The following is a 19431-nucleotide window of genomic DNA, read 5'->3' as shown; positions in this document are numbered from 1 at the left end:
CTGAGCTGCGTTTTAGGGCAAGTCTGAATGGCTGCTGACTCTACACTTTTTGTCCATGTCTAGCTAACACAGAGCCTAATAGATGCTCTCCTGCAGGTATGGCAGGCAGAGTCACTGGCATCAATGAGATTATTTATGCTGGAAGGACCTTCTTCCAGCAACAGAGCTCACAAGAGGCCATCCTTAAAGTCTCAATATATTGTACTGACAGGGAAGTGGTATGTACAGTTTGCCAAAAGGAGAAGATCTCTTGATTTTCCTCACATTCAATTATATCAAGTTATCATTAGATCATATACGTATATAATATATATATAAGTATCAATTATAATCCAAGTTATCAAGTACTTTGAGGTTTTCCTTCTTGTAGAAGGGTAGAATACAACTTGCATAAAAATCTGATAGTTTTGAGCCGAACAAAGTATGCATTTCACAGAGGTACTCATCTACAGTTCGGCAAACACCATGTTGAGACTTCTTCAATACTGAATACAAACAAAAAAGATGAAGGAGCCATCACTCTGGACAAAAACTTATATCCCACAGCTGTCCTCTAGGAATACAGAGGCTTTTGCAGTGAAGCAGTGAACCTGCAACTCTGACATGAGTGGGAGTGGTGTACCTTCAGTGTGTGTTTTGGAATGAGCTCATATTGGTAAATCTCAGCATGAGAAAGAAGGTTATATAAGAAAACTTTATACAGAAAATAAGAAAAACATTTATTATCCAGAAACTTCTAACCTCACATAAAAACTTAGATAAAAAAAAAAAAGATTTTCTTCTCAAATACTGACTCCTGTTCTCAGAGTTTGTCGGTACTCGAACTATGCAAATGTTTTCAAAAGAAAACAAACATAAAATGAAGACACAGTCACATCATCACAACAGACAGACATTAAGAGAGTTTACAGTTAATATACCTCTTGTTCTACAACAGGCTGTACTGGTTTTCCATCTACAAACTATGGAGTTGCAGGGAGGGTAATTTCAAAAGTTTTATGAAAAAAAGCAACAGACAAATGTTAGTATTAACATACATACACATAACATCAATTGTAGTCTTATTACTATAGTGATGGTACTTAATACATTAAAATTATATTATAAGGTCTGTTCTCTCTTCATTTCATTTCAATAAGATGTTTAATACTAAATGCGTTTATTCAAACCACTCCACAAAATTCAATCCCTGTTCAGATTCTGCTGTGATCAAAGGAAGTTTTCTATTTTCAGGCTTCTGGGTGGTCCTTTTAGGCTTACTTTTAAGATACGTACCATAACAGTGGTTTCACAATTAATATGAAAATGACTGACACAAAAACCCGCCCACAAATGTACACAATACTGTATATATCCAGCCGAAACCACAAAGAGCTATGACAGAAATGAAGTGATAAAAATACCAGCATGACTAGGGCAGAGACCAATGTGTTTTATTTTATTATTGCTGGGTGTAGTTGCAATTTGAGCTTTGTGCAAAGTAGACGAGCTCCAGTAAACAGCGCTGCTAGCACAGCTTCTCTTGAACTCAGTCGAAGAACCAAAGCCTTGTCATGCTGGTCTAGCAAAGCAAGATTTCTTCGCCTTAGTGGTTGTAACTAATTCACATCTAGCCACTCACTCATACACATAGGGAGGTCTCATTTATTTCACTAAGAAGCCCCGTGCCTAAATTAGGGCACACTACTTAAACGCCTTGCTGAACATGAGGCTGGCTTGCTACAATTCTCTTGTATCCTTGGTAGTTTCTTTATCAGAGAGACAAATTAAGTTTTTGAATTTAAGATAGGAAAATAAGTTATGAAAAGACAACAGACCTTCACAAATTCCACACTGAATGAAATGTTAGTTGTGAACTAATTCATCCCAAGTATGACTACAACCAAATGAGTGCAGCAAAAATTTCAGTCATTCTATTTGGTCACTGTTACCTTCACAGATTTAAGAAAAATGTAAGAAAATCTGAAGGATTGGGACAATCACATAGCTAGTATCCTTTTTAAATGGCACTACTGGGCATGCATAATTAGAATTAAGCTGAATCTGAGTATAGAAAGTGTCAAGAACAGCCTCACAAAACACTATTACAAGTGTAGAAAAATTCCAGTGTGCACAATGACAAAACAAGCCGCTGGACCATAACATACTGAGACTTTGTAAACTGGAAAATCTTTATTCTGTGACAGAATTAAGCCTTAGAAATAATAACACTACCATCCTCAGGAATGCCAGTTATACCAGAAGTCTAAGTTAGGGAGCAACATTCATCTTTACAAGCAAACATTCAGATAAGGAATCCTATGTGCAAATACTCAGTCCCAACACTTAATTAGTTTCAGCATTTGCTGCCTTAACATTTTTAGCAATTTGGAAGTCAAAATTATTTTAAAAATACCTATAAACCAAGTAGCACTGCACTTAAACAAAGTTACTCCTTATAAACAATATTTATTGCATTTTTAAAGAATATTTTTCTTCTCTTTCAGATGAAAAGCTGAATTTGAGGATGTGCACATATAGGTGTTTCATCTAGTTTGTTTACTCTACACTTGGCAATAGGGTAAAAAATGAACCTGAACTGTTTTATCATTAGGGTGTTTTCCTCCACATACAGTGTATAAATATACAAATACTTGTACTTGACCTTTATCTTTTAATCATGATATTAAACACCACGAACTGTGATTGCAAATAAACTAACCTTTTCCAGGGCTTCACTCTGCAAATCTTCTAAGCTACTTGACTTTTTTTTCTGTGGAACCCTTAAAATAACAACAGGTAAAAAAGCAACAGTTAATACAACATACTATGTCTGCATATGCCGCAACTGTATCATATGACAGCTGTGTGTATCACATAATGGCCGCATATAACAGATAATTCAGAATTAGATTAATTTCTTATGTTACATTTTTAGCCTAAAACTCATTGTATTGGGAACTGCAATAGATGAAGTCAGAAACAGCAACAAGACATCCTTTGATCAACAATGAAAGGCAACAAGGCACAATGGACAGTTTTAACCCTTATATTTGTAGATGACTTTTTAGAAGCTCTTAACAACCAAAAGTAGACAGTAATAACTCTCTGTGGACAGCATGCAACATCAAATGCTTTACAAAATATTTAAAAAATAGAAGAAGGCAGATTTTTTTTTAAAAAAAACTGGCTATATGTTCTACATTTCAAATAAAGTTACTAGTTCTTACCTATTTATGCTTTCCAAAGATTCTTCTTGTGCAGAGGTTAAATTAGTTGGCACTGGAGTGCTTCCACTTTAAATGAGAATAAAATATACTGTCTTAAGTTCTACAATAAATACATTCTGATATGTGTAAGTATTAATTTATTCCTGTAATTAAAACCTCATATAATTAAGACGTACTGTAAAACTCCATGGGAAACACTGCTTTTACATCTACTCAAAAGTTCTTGCAAGACAAGATCCCAACAGTTATGCAGATTAAATAATACAGAATTAGGACAATCCACACCAAAAAACCCCAAGAAACAAAGGTCTTGCCTGATTTCCATAGCTTTGTGTGGCACTGGACAGAGCACAGCTGGTGACAATTCTCCCGAAGAGGCCTATGTAAAATATAAAGGTTTCAAGCCTGTAACTCTTGGGCCTCATTCTGAATCTATAGTGCCCGTACCCAAGAGGCACAAAAATTCAGCAGGGCCAAACCCTCATCTATGTTACTTTAGCTAATACAGAGAAACAAATACAAACAAATCATACGTACAACAGAACTTGCTTCTAGAATATCTTTACTAAGTACCTCTGTTTTAAATAATTCTCCTTGAGGATTATTCAAAAGATTCCACTTCCTTAAAGTTGGATCAAGTTCTTCTTCACTGCCACCAGAGATGGAAGAGCCTGTGAGCATGGAAGATCAGAATTAGAGAAGGAGAGAAACAGGCCAAAACCCCCAGATATTTAGGACTGTATCAGACAATCTAAATACTCCAGTCTTCACCCGATCCATGTAGTTTACCAGTCTCTCCACTCATCAACCCTCCTTCAGGCTCTTACTTACAAGCAAGATGCCTTCTATTACAGCAACAAATTTATCACTTGTATTTTATGCTGTGCTTGATTGCAAGTAGATGAGCTGCTTATGAAGCAGCTTCTGGAGCGCTCTTAATTGATTGTTTGATGTTCTGAGGCAAGTTCAATTCAGTATCATTTTCTTACTCACAGCATATCACTTTATAGGTAGTGTGTGTGTTTGATACCATCTGTATAATAATGCAGTGCCTCATGCTCACTTCAAGGATGAACATGGTAAAACATGCTCCAGGTTCTTCTGGATGTTCCAGATCTAAAATACTGAAATACTTCAAGCTCATTATTTTCTAGGATTTCTATTCCTAATTTATCAAAGCTGCAATACTACATCAGGGTCTGAATATTTAGTGCTCAGCAAACTTCCAGAATAATTGGGATAAGATTTTTTTTTTTTTTCTGAAGATCTCTTATGCATAGGATTGCACGTATGATGTGGAAGGGCTGCTATGCCATGATGGAGAAATTTATACTGACCTTTAAGCACATTAATAATTCCTAATTTACATAAAAGCTCTAGGCAGTTATGAAAAAACACCAAATCTTATGGTTAAGCCTTGGCACTATTAGAAGAGAGATCCCTTGAAAACTCATTAGACATGCACTTGTCTATCCTGCTGTTCAGCTACAAAGACTGCCGACAGCCTGACACCCATCGCTGGCCCTTCAGGATAGGACGGGGAACTTAGGCTATGGTTGCACAAAGCCCTTCAGTTAGCACAAAAGCGCTGCCTACAGTTAAGGTCAGCTTGGCTCCTTTACATTTTACTCAGACGTTGGTGGCTGTTTCATGCAGCTGCCCTACTTTAATCCAAAACAGATTTTTTTCCGATGTATGTACTACCTATGGTGAAGAGTCAGTCATGTTTTGTCAACATGATTTGTGGCTTGCCTTAAGAAGAAATAAGAAATGCTTAAAATATATTGTGTTTCTGTACCATTTGAAACAGTAATTAAAGACAGAATATTTCAACCCATCGATTCTACCAAAAGATTCTAACAGAGGTTATGCTACAAAGGGAACTTTTAAAACTCACCTCTAGAAATAATAATAATAAAAAAAAATATAATCAACGGAGATATTTCTTGGCAGCCTAAACATGAGACCCATACAAATGCTTACATGGTAACAAGCTCACTTGGGCCATGATAAAATTGTATCCATCACAGGATGGCCTCAGTGTGGACACTCTCAGTATATACTCTAGTTAACACACAAGTTTTGAGGTTTGTTTTTGTTTTATTATGCCAAGCATCACTGTTTTCTTATTTATACTGTACTGAATGTCGACACTAGCATACGTTAACAACTCCCTGCAGAACCAACTCTATAATCCAGAGCACCATGGCTTGCCACTTGCTTATGAACACAAATGTCCTCCAAAAACCGTGTCCCACAGGGGAGCAGGCGCACTCAAATCTACACAACCAGGATGTGGCTGAGGAGGTTGGAACTGCAGGCGTTACTGTTGAGAGCACCTACTGTCAGGGCCAACAGTGGTGTAGCTACCTTGGGAGTTAATATCAAGATCTCCAAAAGCTACAATCACACCTTTCAAGTGAGAAACTACTATATTTTTTTTTAAAGAAAAGAACATTCAGAAAGAGATTTACCTGTCTCTTGTTCCCTGTTCTTGTGTGTTAAGTACAAGTTTCCATTCTGCCATACAAGACCTGAAAATATTGTGTTTGTTAATGTGATGATGTACATTCAACAAAATTGTCCTTTCATAAGGTTAAGTTTCCCAGACTAAAAGTAGTACTCAAAACTAAGGTGGCAGCTTAAAATGAGACTGTCCTAAAACTCATTCCACTTCCTGCAGTGTAACTGAGAAATGGGACAAAGATTTTTCCAAGTTAAATATATAATATTGTATACACCAAAGCAAACATGGGTTTTAAGTTGTTTCCTCCAAAACAGAACTTGCCTAGTCAGCTGTCAGGATTTTTCTTAGAGGAAGGGATGGGCGACAGATCTTGTTATAGTCATTGCAATACTTTTTAGTAAAAAAGAAAAAAAAATGCCACCTAACAGAATCAAATTGCACCTAAGATCAGCTTCCCTTTTATGAATGCCATATAAAAACCAGGATATAATAGGAAAACATTGCGTCTTTAACACTAGCTGGTGGGCAGCTGATCATTACTGCTTTTTCTGATGATCATGCTGTTGACCTGTGGTGTAGGAAATCTGAATATAGGATGCATCTAATTAGAGTTCATCATCCACTAAGGCTTCCTGATACCGTTTTACACTGTAAAAACTCATACCGTAACGGGCACAGGAAACACCATACAAACTTAAAACCTATATACTTTATTCATCTCCTACATATGAATTAATTTAAATCAAACTGAATGACATTTTCATTTTGAATAATAGATTCTTAAGAGGGATATAATGCAATTTACTAAGAATACTGGAAACTCATGCCTTTAGCTAATTTCAATTCACTTTCCTAATTGCCCCGTGTTGGATACAAGACTTATTCAGACTTGTTGGTGTCAACAAATGGGGAGTAGCAAGGCTAGAAAAACACGTTTATCTTGCAAAGCAGATGAGGCAGATTGTGGTCTAACATTTAGTCAGCTCAGTGGTGCGTGGGGTGAGGTGCAAGTCTCAACCAGATGTTGCTGCAGTAAAGTCAGATAAGACCACCACACCCCCACCTCCTACCTGTGTATCAAAACTCCCTGTCCAGGAGGGTGTGCTGAGCTTAGTTCCACCGGCAAGAGCCCACTGACACCCAATAATTGACTTAGTCCCACCTCGCTAAGAATCACCAAGAGCATAAATCTGGCATTTAGAATGCTCTATTTTGAGGACAGAGCCTCCAACTATGGCATGGATCGATGGGCCTGAATCTCTGTCTCCTCCCAAGGCAGGGACACCTCCTTGGTAAGATTTGTGCCTCTGACCACATCAGATGTTACCTGGGAAATTACAGTTATCTGTAAGTGCTTAATTTTTAGATTTGGCTTGATTTTGCAGTGAATTTATCACCAGCAACCTCAAACTTGTTATACTCATCGCTTCAATAAATTTTTATTGATTCAGCTTTGTGACTTTGATCAGTGAATTATGGGCTCTGACAAACAAACACAGGTCCTTTTCAACCTTGTGAAACTGCTCAGTGAAAGCCCTCTGCGGATGCTGGCTGGCCTGATTAGGTGAGTCAAGTTTGTGAGACTGTTCAATGAAAGTCCCTCTTCAGACACTGACAGCTGACTCTAACCGGAGGGCTTCCTTTTCTTAGCCACATGTCAGACCCTTTACCCTTTTAATGTGACATTCCATGTTGACAAATTCTATGCCTGCACGAGCGTCCGGCTGTCTGCTCACTCCTTTTCACCCTGTTTGCTATAATTCCTTCTGGTCTGGCTTCTACAGGCCATGTACAACCAGCAGCAGTGAAAAATGAAATGTGAAGTTTTGGCCATGAAGGACACTTCAGGACCGCATGAAGTTGCTAAAGAACCTGCAGCCCCAGCTGCCCACCCAGCCATCACTACTTGGATGCAGGAGTTCTGTGACCAAAGCTCCTGCCCCATTGCAGTATATAGCAAAAAGTGTTTTAAGGAGAACAGTTGCTGACTTCAGATTGCCTTGGCACATAAGGAGGTAAATTGAAGTGCTTCAGACCCTGTCAGTTGATAAGCACTTCACACAGCTGTACAGTCAGAGCAGTAATCTCATCAGTAACCCTTCCTTATCAATCAGAAACATTAATGACATCATGTTAACCAATATCTAACACCAAAATTAGGCTCCAAGGAGGAATTTACTATTAACTGATACAGAACAAATTTTAGCTTATGACTTAGAGTCAAGCATGAGATTCAGTCACAGAAGTCTTACTCAGTTGTAATGTTGTAATTAAACCTCCAGATAGATTTGACCCTATTTTTCTGTACTGCCTACAGCATAGGAAACAAAAAGGCAATCTCCACAAACTACAGACAGTAACACACAAGCCTTGTCAGGACATACTGTGGTTCTCTGTATCTGAATGATTGTATACTTACAGTCATAGCACTCCAACATGATACAAATATATGCACAATTAAATATGTACTACTATACATATATATTTAAAAGGACAACAAATAGCAGCTGTAGTGCATGCAGTTTTCAAAAGACCTGATATCAGGAAATTATTCACAAGACATTTTACCATGAGCTGCAATCATTATCTCTTTGACCCTCCTGTACTGGCTTAGCAATAAGGTTAACTCCTGTATTCGACGGTCCTGTGAAAAACATTAAATGAAACAATGTTTAAAATCCTACATTTTTAACCTGCAGAATCACATTCAATCCTGTGATTTTGGACTGTTCTTTTTCCAGCCTACTGGAAATTTGGACTGTTTTCTTTTTCTGAGCCTACTCACATACCTCATAAAGAACATGTCTTAGCTTTTATTTGCCATCATGTGTAATATCTGCCAGAGAGTATGAAATTATGGATATAAGGAAAACAGAGGAGTTTGATATTACTAGTAAATTATTTATGTACAGAAGCATAATTTGGAAATTTGATTTTACTTTTAAGAGTCAAGGGAATATTCTGGAGCTGAACCTCAACTGCCTGAAGTGGCCAGTGCTTGATTTTTGCCAGCATTGTACCTGTAATTTTAAAGTAAATCATGTTTATGTTTTTTACAGTTTAACAATCTCATCATGTTCTTTAATCCTCCCTTGTAGGATATGTTCTGCATTCCCACACCTACACTTATTCCAGTTTTGAACACATCTTTTTGAACTTCAGCAGTCAAACCTATACAGTAGCCAAGAAATGATATCTCGCACATGTCTGATGCATTATTCCACTCCACTCTTTCCCTAATACTCTTCTATTATGTATGGAATGCCTGCTGATTCACATATGCAGGGAGTTCAATTGCTTTTTGCACAGACTTGACATAAAGAGGAGAAGTAATCATTATTTAGTTGATTGGATCTGTCATTTCCATCGTTTCTATATATGATATTGTGTCCCTGATAATAAATTCTTGCTATTGGTCACTAGATGTGTGAACTTGCAGTGTGCACCCTTACAGTTTGCCCTGTTTCTCTGACCCCATTCTAAGACTGTCCTGTGCAATAATCTTGTCCAGTGCTAAAGAACTAGTTTTCACAGGCAGGTGTCAGGAAAGCCATGGAAGTAAAGAAGCAGTCACTGGAAAAAAAAAACGACCTGCCAGGAAAGTTGGCAGTGTTTAAAGGATTGGCTGATGCTGAGCTGCTGCACTGCCTTATTGCTAGGTCAGTGTCAGAGATACTCAAATTAAAATCTGCTCCAGTACATGTATGCTACGTTAGAGTCACAGCAGGTATCAACTGAGTAGTAGGAGTAATTGCACAGAAACCAGACCTTTACCACATTAGAGAATAGTAGATGATGCTGACTCTCCCTTCACGCCTCAGCAAGTATAAGTAAGACAAAAAAGGTTTAATATCAATACCCAGTTTTCCCAACTATGGATCCAAGTAATACATTCTTCCTCATAGCAAGGAACTGAGACTAACATACCCATTTTTTAAAAAAAAGAAATATATGCTCCTCTTACTAGCAACTTTGTTGAGCACCTTCTGTCCTAAATGACACAAGGAATACTTAGAAGTTATCCCAAAAGCTATTCAGATTTATTTTCCCTCAGGAAGAATATTTTATTTTTGCAATATTATTGAAGGTAGCAGCTCTATATTAAACAGCTGTGGGTCAATCATCAGTCTACTAGTTTAAACACTACAGTTTCGAGGGAAGCAACCCTCCTTTCCCTCTGAGCGTATCCAAATATTAGGATATAAGCAGAAGTATTTTGTGTTCCATTCAAATGCAAAAAGCTTATCTGGCTTGGATTAACTTTGGCAAGAGATAATGTCACGTCTTTTATTTTCCCAGATGTAAAGTTTGGCTTTTTCAGGTTTTAAGAACTAAAGGTTGCTAAGAGTCACATTAATGTTCTTCAGAATGAAAATTGCCCTGTCCAGATTCTGCAAGTACTAAAGGAGGTTTTTAGGGATGTATATTATTGTCTATTTGATCGTACACGAGAACGTCATTGTAAAGGTAAATCCTGTGGTCTAGTTTATTACCCTAAACTAAGAATTACAATTTTGTCAAGAATTAAGTACCCCCAATCTCTCCACTGCCCTTCAATACTAAGGAACAATTTATGTAGTAAGTCAGTGGCATCTGAATGGGGAGAGTCAACATCCTGTTAGACTGAGCCCTCAACCCTGCACTCACATTGTCTAATTGACAGGCAAACAGGATGCTAGTGAAAAGAAACAAAAATCATACTTACTATTTAAATGTGTTTAATTTAACTTCTCCTCTCCTTCAGTACTTCCCCCACCCCTGACTCTTTAAATCCTGGTCCCTTTCTCCCAAAATTTGAGTCTGATTCAAGAATCATTTTGACTTTCTTTTAATATCATGGTCTGAACTCAGGATATCAACATACTTCAGATTAAGTTTGGAAGATGATGAGATGCCAGAGACAACCAAACCTTAGGCATCTTTTCAACAGCAGAAACCAGGAGGTTCTGCTCATTACAGCTTTGGCTTTCTAAACCCCCCTGGAATCTAACTAACCGCCCAGGTTCTGCAGCCAGGTTAAAAAGGTGAGCCACACGTTTTGTTCAAAAATCAACCTTCTGTCACAATCTCAGGGGATAATCCAAATCAGAGCGATTACATGCATACAGAAGGCATGTTATTCAGATCATTGCAGGGATTCAAACCCCTCATTTCATTCTTATTATGTAGAATCAGGATTATTTTCTCACCTTTTCTTCGTTTGCAGCCAATAACGATTCCATTCCTATCTTCAACCGCTGAACTTCTTGATCTAGAAAACATTTTAAAAAGTTAGAAGGAAAATACACTTGCTGTCTTTAGTGTAAAAAATATATCTGTTTTGTGATATTGTCCCTCTGTTCTTATGAGTAACCAAAATAATTTAACTAAGAGCTTTTCAAAAGCTGTGTTGTAGACATATGGCATGACACAAACATGCTGGTTTTGCTTATAGAAGGCTAGATAATATTATTTTATACTCTAAAAGTCAAATAATTAAAAAAATAAGAAACATTGAAGGTTATTTTGAAAAAGATGAGAGTGTTTTCTGTTATACATTAAAGGAAATATTTTTAAGTATGACTGAAAATTAATTATAGTCCATCTAGGAAAAACATTAATCAGCTTCTGAAAAGTAGTTCAAGGACGTGCATGAAAATGAAATGGAAATGAAAAATAATAAAAACTATTTTGATATGAGGAAAACCTGTGAATTTTCAGTATGAATAACTGAATTAAAATGTACATCAAGAACAAATACAGAATTGCCTCACGCACAATTCAGTGTTATAAGAATGACGATATTCAGGAATTTTATAGTCAAAAACAATTAAAACACACCCTCTGAGAATGTATGAGGTTGTTTATCACAGAATCGTAAATATGCCGAACCAAATCTTTTATTTCTTCTCTAGACACTACTCCTAAAAAGTCCTCCAGGTCCAACCTATACTAAATAAAGTTTAGACGATGGAGACAGAACCTGAAAATTGCTGTAACAGCCACTCAAGGAATTCATGCTTTGACATTAAAACAGATCCATTTGTTTCACAAAAGTCTAAGAAAAACAGATGTGGCAGGCATGAAGTCAGTGAGAAGAAAGAAAATACTGTTAAAGAGGATCTTAAAAAGAAAACATTTCACAACTAAATATTGAACATATAAAGTCATAGCTAGACTATTAGCAAAAGATATAATTAGTTTTTCTTGTAGTGATTCTGAAAAATACATACCTTGTAATGAGCAGGTTTTAAAACATGGAAATTGTCTTTGCAAGCGTTTCTCTTGCAATAGAGAACACTTAGTAACGTAAGACATGCAAAGACACAGCCAAATTAAAACTAAAGCTGCAGGCAGTGGGCAAGCAATTAGAAGATTTTCAAAGTGTGATTAAAAATCACAGTCCTACTGATTTCCTTTTATAAATATTAGACTTCAAAAAGTACTGGTGTCAAGGTATTTTAAGTATATTAAAGCAAACTTTACTTACAATATTTATAACATCATCGAATGTACGGTAACATTTCTGCAACTGTCTTTTTTAATTTAGTGCACTGATTAAAAAAAAGCCCAAATCCTCCCTCTCCAAGGAAGGAGGCTTTAATTAAAGCTATCTTTTCAGATGTTATATGGGTTTTACATACATACAAATAAAAAAAGTTAAAGGTTAAGTTTTGGCTCTGTTAACCTTGACAATGTCCCTTTGAAGTCCAACTATCTGATTTGTGAACCTCTGATTTTATTTTTTTTCCAAAGTGAAATCTTTCTAAACAGGGCAAGTAGCTGTCTGCTTGCTGCAAGCAGTGAAAGCAATGTCTCATGTATATTACAATTAGACAGCCAAATCTAAACAAACATTGAATTATTGCTGCAGAACGCATTTGAGTTACAATTTGTGTGAAAGGAACAGTGAGATAAAGCCAAAAGTGAATTGCAAGGCTTACGTTTTTCTTTTAGCCTTCTCCTATAAACTTCCTCTACGATGGCAAATGGTGAGAGTCAAATAAAGTATGTAGAAAAAGCACATATTAGATAAATTTTGCAATTTAATTAGAATATGCATTCTAGTGTACTACAAAAACATTATTTTTCAACTTTATTTGAGATCCCCTAAAAATCTGATAAATAGGTTTTTTTTTTCTTTGCAGAAGAACTGTTACTGCTGTGTACTGTTTCCATTCAAATACAGACAAAGTGTTTTCCTTAAATGTAGCCTAAAGAATCTGTAGAGGGTTTGATTCTTCCCCACTGGAATCAAGGGGAGTTTCACCTAACGTCAACATGAACAGGATGAGACATGCTACTAGAAACTGAAAATTGCTGAGCTCTTTATTGTCATATCACTACCTTTCCCTTGAAATACCATAAATTATTTGGGAATCTCTCATAGAAAATACAAAATTCTATTAGTAGAAGAGTTCCTGTATAAAACATTTCTGTTAGACTAAATTTCTAGTTAGACATGCAGTTCTCTTCATGCACAAGCTCTGCAGCTGAGTGAAATCAGTACCAAGTATATGTTAGGTCACTTATTTGGAATAAACAACAGTCACAATATGAAGTATGCTAGAAAAGAAACATTAATAACTCCTGCAAGGGCATTCTCGGTAAGCCTTGAGAAAGAGGTGTCATAGCACCTGAAAAGTCACATCTCAACAAGGGCGCTCTCTGGAGTTGTTAGTTAACACCCACAAAAGAAGTTAGTGCAGCTAAGCTGATGCACCATGGAGAAATACACACAAATATTCCTGCGTGGTTAAGTGTCACAGTATTACAGGAGGGGGTAACTGCTACCATACCGCTCACATCCCAGCAATTGACAGGAACTCCAGGGAGTCAATATTTCAGAGAACTGTGACATGACTGGTTGAGAACAAAGGCTAAGCAAACTGGTTTAATTCCATTGACCTGTATCATCAGTGCAGAGCTAAAGCAGAAACCTGCAATATCATAGAATCATAGAACACTCAAGCTGGAAGGGACCATCTGGTCTAAACCTGCACGGGAAGGGGAGCCTAAATGAGATATAGTCCTGACTATAGAAATAATGTGAATCAATGTCTATCTTTCAGAATGCTTGGATACTTAAACATCATGCTTAGCTACTACTCTGACAACTTTGTTTTTCTTAAAACGTAGAAACTGTAACGATTTTTTCAAAGAAATTTTGAAGGTATAAACAAAATATATTCCCACTGAACTACAATGAATTTCAAATTACAAATCAAATTCCAGCAGAAAGAGTTTCAGTTCCCTTAGGATACTTACTAGAATTTATGCTGCCTCTATGTTTGGATGGAATTTCACACGTTAAAAGCCTCTGCTCTACCAGATGACAAACTATTTTTCACCATTTTTCTTCCCAAAATAATTTCCCTAAGTCCATTCTTCTATATCTTTGTCTTCCTTTGAAATACTCAACCAAGCAGCTACCAATGGGAAGTTAAAGTAGGGATTTGGATTTTCAATTCCCCTCCTCTTACCTCTTTCTGCCACTTCACTATGTGACGAGGTCCTAGATAGCTGACTTTGTAAGCGTTCTAGTTCTGCATCTTTTAGAGCTAATTGCTCTTGAAGCTGGGCTATCTCAGCCTGAAAGAGAGTACAACAAATTCAGAATAACATTTTCATAGCTTTTTCTGTGATTTTTTCCCCCATGAACTTGAAAGCTCTCAATGCTACAATACTGGTCTCAATGCTTTCAATACCTAAATGACAATAAAAGGGCAACTCTTGAATTCTGCATGAAGACAACCAAAAGGTAACAAAACTTTTTTTTTTTAAAGATTCTGCTTTTTGATTCGAGTTACTACTCTTTAATACAACGGAGGATCTATTAATGCCAAACCATCTTTTCCATAGCATGAAAAATCAGTTCTTCCTCCCATCAGATACTACAGGAAATAGGCCAGAATCAAAGCATGACTTGGAAAACAATCACATATATGCAGCATGTATGCATCACTGTTTATTTACACTTTCTGCACTTTGTGCTGCCACTAGATTAGGATCATAATATTTACACATCAAATCACACATTGAACACCTCAACAATATAGATGGAAAAGAATTCTGTGACTATCCAGCTGTCATCTCTTTTTCCTATTTATGGGAAAAACTGCCTACAGCATATTTTACTAAGTCAGTAGCTTCATCAAGATTTTCTTCAGCAGCTTTAAAGCCTTTATATATCAATAGTCTGCATGTTTCCCAGCAAAAGCAGACCAAATCTCTGTAAAGTTGAAGGAAAAACAAAAGAAAACAAAAAAAAAAATCAGTAATGTGACCAGTTTCTCGAAATACTAAAATAAAGCATGAAAAAATGCAAAACACCAAACAACATTATCCCAACAGGGAAATACATGGACTAATTTACTCTAATACACAGACTTATTTTCAATCAGGAAGCAAGCAGCTGGATGGCAGCAAAAGATCACCACTCTGCCTGCAATTCCACATGGAATAGAAGATTCTTCAGAGATGCAATGAGGCAGAGCTCCTATACCTCCCAGTGACTACTATGCTTTTTATATCCAGCAGTGGAAATATCCCAGTTTCTCATCCAAGAAGCTGGAGCAACAGGAAGACAAAAGCTGCAGACCTCTTAATGCCAGATTTGGGGTTGTCTCCCCTGGTCTATTTGATCTCATGGGTCTTTTAAATACCCTCTTTTCCTTTAATCTCTCATTCCTGTCATCTCTACAATTGTTTTTTTTCTTCCTCTCTTTTTCTCTGTACTTTTCTTCCTTTCTAGTCTGTATCTTCTTTCACTCAATGGGTTTTATGATTCTTCTTTCTTATTTGCATTCTGTTCCTATACTTTCCATAATCTTTATCTGTCTTGGCAGCTGGCCACATGCTGCTTGAGAAAATATTTTCCCAAAGACTGTTCATTTCCACCACTGCAGAGAAAACATTTTCACGAATATAAGAGCTATTGTCTCAAAAGGAAAAAAGACATGATATCAACATTTCAATATTCATCTAAGAATGTCCAAAGAAAGAAATGCTAATAAAAATAACAGCCATCTGCCATTCCTGGATCAAGCTACCAAGTACTCAAAAGAAAGCTCAGTTTAATAATTTGAAATGTTTTTCTAAGATCCAACCGCACCTAAAAGAATTCAGTAATTAGTATGAATGGGGATTATGGTACTACACAAATATAAGGAGGTGTGATTACAGCACAAAAATGTACCTCAGCAGGGAAAAATACTAAAGTGTTTTTTAATCTGGTGGAAAAGGCTAAAAATTCAAACTAAAGTGCAACTGTTTAACGATGAGAACGTTCAACTAGAAAAATGAATTACTGAGGAAGATTATGAGAACTTTCAAATGTTGAATTTCTCCAGATTACAATCCAACAGCCTTTCAGGATTTAAGGTCAACAGAAGGGAAAGGCAGCTATGACCTTTGACATAAATAAAGGCAAAGCAGATGATCTAATGGTGTATTTTGGGCTTAATGGCTATCAAAATAAATTCCATAGTAAGTGAACATCCAGCCAACTTTGCTTGCCTCCTCTCTTCAGTCTGGAAAGCATAGTCCACAGAGGCATGTCACAATTACTCAGATAAAAGAAAACCTTCAAAGACGGTTTCCTCAGAACAGTCTTCTGTAAGTCTAAACGTCTTCTCTTTTTTAAAAAAAAAAAAAAAAAAAAGAATTACGAAAATATATAAGACTGGAAACTAAACTGCAGGGAGGGAGAAGGCACAAAAAGCAGCTACAAAAAAATTTAAAGTATTTATTCCAAAGATGGTTGAAGAAAACTTGACTTTATATTGGGCCCTGACATAAGGCAACTGTAAGAAAAGTAAATATTGATGAGAAGTGAAGCATATGCATTCCCAGCCGAAATAGGTCTGTCATTGGCAAATGTCAAGTATTCTGCTTACTTTGGTTGCTTTTAATTGCCACTCATATTGATTTCTTTCATTTTCCAATTCTTCCACTTTAATTTTAAGGTGTCTAAGTTCCTGTAGCAAACCCTGCAAAGGAAGAACAGCAGCTATAATTAAGATTACTCTGGTAGAAATTAATTTTCCATAGCCTGTATTAATGATCATGCATGAACCACACAGAAAGGAACACCAAACCAACACATTAAAAACTCAACTAGTCTAAGATGAAAAAAAAAAACCAACTATTTTGAATTAAGAGACAAGAAACACTTCTTCAAACTCTCCACCTGAGCAAATTTCTTAGTCTATTAAGGAAGATAGCTGAGCCTGCTGAAGTCATGCGTCGCAGTGAAAATGAGCCAAAAAATCTACAACTGCAGTGTCATATAACATTAACTACTGGGTTTGGGAGGAAGATGGGGGGTTTGTTGTTTTATTTGGGTGTTGTGTTTTGCTTTGCTTTGTTTTTCAGCCACTCAGAAAGTAAACATAAACAGGTAGTGCTAAAACTTTACTAACTTCCGCTGATGATCCTCTCCCAAGCACGTGTTTAAGCTACTTACCAGGAAAAATAACCCTCAAGACTAAATAGCATCTAGCAAGCTACAAACATTTAATATTGTAGACATACAGTCAAATATGACTACAAATATGCTACTTTCAGCAACAATATTTGTCACTTTGCAAACCAAGAGGTGCAGCCATCCATGGTTCCTAGCATTCTCCATCTATTCTTCTGATAAATCTCTCCTAAGTGTCCTTTCACCCTTCCCTTGATAGAACCTTATCAATGTTGATTCTGAAGGACAGCGTTATTAAATCCACGACAGAGCTCTGATGAGAACCAATGTCTTAAAATGAACTTAAGAAAAAATTCTGAAGTGAAACCCAGTTTTGGACTCCTGCATATTTTATACACAAAGCAATCATACCATTATCTTGTATTAAACTAATGTTTATTTTTAATGACTCCCAGATTTGATTTCAGATTACTTCTCCAATATGCAGCTTGTACTGTCGTCTAATAGCTCATTGCTTAGTTCTAGACAGAGGCAGGCTCAGAAACAAAAGCATTGCTTTCAAAACAGGCATCATATCCAAGTAAGTTAATTTTGTAAAATAAACTTGAGAAAAACTACTGAAAAACTCCCTCCAATATAAGCAGATTATTTATGAAATGAGTTTTGAGGATCCAAATTGTAACCAAAGACATATGGCAACTAAGGCAAACAGATTTAAAAACAAATACTAAAACTGACTTTTTCAGGCACACCAGTATCATTCTACCTTCAGGAAAATTAAGCAGTTTACACAAAGTAGCTTTTGTTCTGAACATGTGAAATAGTTTTTATCAAATATGACTAATATCTGTAATTTAAATTAAAAATTTCTTTTCTGGTGATTGCTAATTTCAGGGAATAAACAAAAATGCATTACATGTGCTGTTTTAAGGGTACAAGCAGATTATTTTTATTACCCTTTTTTTCATTCCCTTTAACATCACCATTACTAAAAGAAAGGATACATTTCAGATAGTCTTACCTGCAACTGTATTTTATACTTGTGCTAAGCTTTTAAGATATTCAGGAATTAATAATCTGTGTTCAGAGGACTGGTTCGGATGCACTATCATACATGGCTAGGGTGGCATTATCATGAGGAAAATTAAACTACCAAACCATGCTAGCATGCTGCATATTAGAAGACAAATCTCAGCTAAGGAAAAAGAAAAAAAACAAACCGAAAAATAAAAAAAACAAACCACCCAAACCATATACCTCCATGCCTTTGGTTTTTGGTTGGTGGGTTTTTTTTTTTTGGTAATTGTTATGACCACCTCACTTTTTCCCAATGAAAGCCATAAAGATTAATGTCAATAATTCACAACATAGCTCTAGTTAGTGGAATTTAGCTTCTGCAAGAGAAAAGAAAAGGCAATATACAGGCTTCTACTCATACTTCACACTGAGAGCAATTCTTCTGGCTGATAATCTCTACCACTGATCTTGAACTAGACTGAGGACCATTGGGTGTCAAGTCTGGTTTCCTATCTTGAGACTTTCTTTCTTGGATTCTACTATTAATTTCCAGCTGCAGTTTACACATCTGCTCCTGTAGCTCACTGATCAGGTTCACTACTGACTGGAAACACGGGAAGAAAGAAAGGAAAAGAAAAGAATAAAAAAGACAAAAAAAAAGACAGGTGAGAAAGAAAATGATGTAAAGAGGATATTTCTACAGTTGTAGCACAAAGAAATACCTGAAGCATATCGAAGACAATGACAGATTATGTGTTTCCTTTCTGATAAAGTATATGTGAATGGGTATAAATATGGAATATTGCACACAGTTATAGTTTAAATAGAACAGAATCCTTATTCCAGACTAATTAATGATTCTGATCTTAACGTGAAGATCAGAATGTGGCCCTTCATTTTTAGAAACTTATCCACTTGAAGTCAGATATAAGGAAAAACTGGAACATATTTAGATATGCTGGCTGAGAGGCATACTTTTGCAGAAATGGACTAGATTACATTCATTTACACAGCCAAATCATTCACTGGAAATAAATTGCTAAGTGCTCAGTTGGAGCCATGACCTACTCTTTCACAATTTATACACAGAATTTACTCATAAGGTAGTTCTGTTTCCAGATCAGCAGGGTAACTCCATTACCTAACTTGCTAGCTAGGCAGTATCTTGACATGGAGAAAGGGTTAAGCAACATACACAGGAGAAATCAAATGATACCATGGAAGAAAGATCAATTACTTTTGTCAAGTGCACCGGTTTGCTGATCAACTTCTTGGATTTGTGTGTATCAATGATACATGAAGGAAAAAAAAAAAACCAGCTACAGGAAGCAAAC

The 19431-nt window shown here is 36.4% G+C and overlaps 1 protein-coding gene across 5 annotated transcripts in view; it reads right to left on the bottom strand.

Annotated features, from left to right (window-relative positions):
• The window catches only part of PPFIBP2 (PPFIA binding protein 2), a 104000-nt gene that overhangs the window by 13061 nt on the left and 71508 nt on the right, over positions 1-19431 (bottom strand). For 2 of the 5 annotated variants that reach the window (XM_069857521.1, XM_069857523.1), the window contains 10 exons: positions 16554-16646; positions 14139-14247; positions 10866-10927; positions 8245-8320; positions 5684-5743; positions 3783-3880; positions 3524-3588; positions 3210-3275; positions 2702-2762; positions 921-962 (listed from right to left, as the gene is read on the bottom strand). In XM_069857521.1, the coding sequence (XP_069713622.1) occupies positions 921-962; positions 2702-2762; positions 3210-3275; positions 3524-3588; positions 3783-3880; positions 5684-5743; positions 8245-8320; positions 10866-10927; positions 14139-14247; positions 16554-16646 (732 nt within the window). Of the gene's footprint in view, positions 1-920; positions 963-2701; positions 2763-3209; positions 3276-3523; positions 3589-3782; positions 3881-5683; positions 5744-8244; positions 8321-10865; positions 10928-12599; positions 12633-14138; positions 14248-16553; positions 16647-18518; positions 18702-19431 lie in introns of all 5 variants that reach the window. The other 3 variants (XM_069857519.1, XM_069857520.1, XM_069857522.1) reach the window with 3 other exon arrangements.

The sequence above is a fragment of the Phaenicophaeus curvirostris genome, chromosome 5 (assembly GCF_032191515.1).
Source record: "Phaenicophaeus curvirostris isolate KB17595 chromosome 5, BPBGC_Pcur_1.0, whole genome shotgun sequence".
Taxonomy (NCBI): Eukaryota; Metazoa; Chordata; class Aves; order Cuculiformes; family Cuculidae; genus Phaenicophaeus; species Phaenicophaeus curvirostris.
This window is presented reverse-complemented; position numbering and strand designations above follow the sequence as displayed.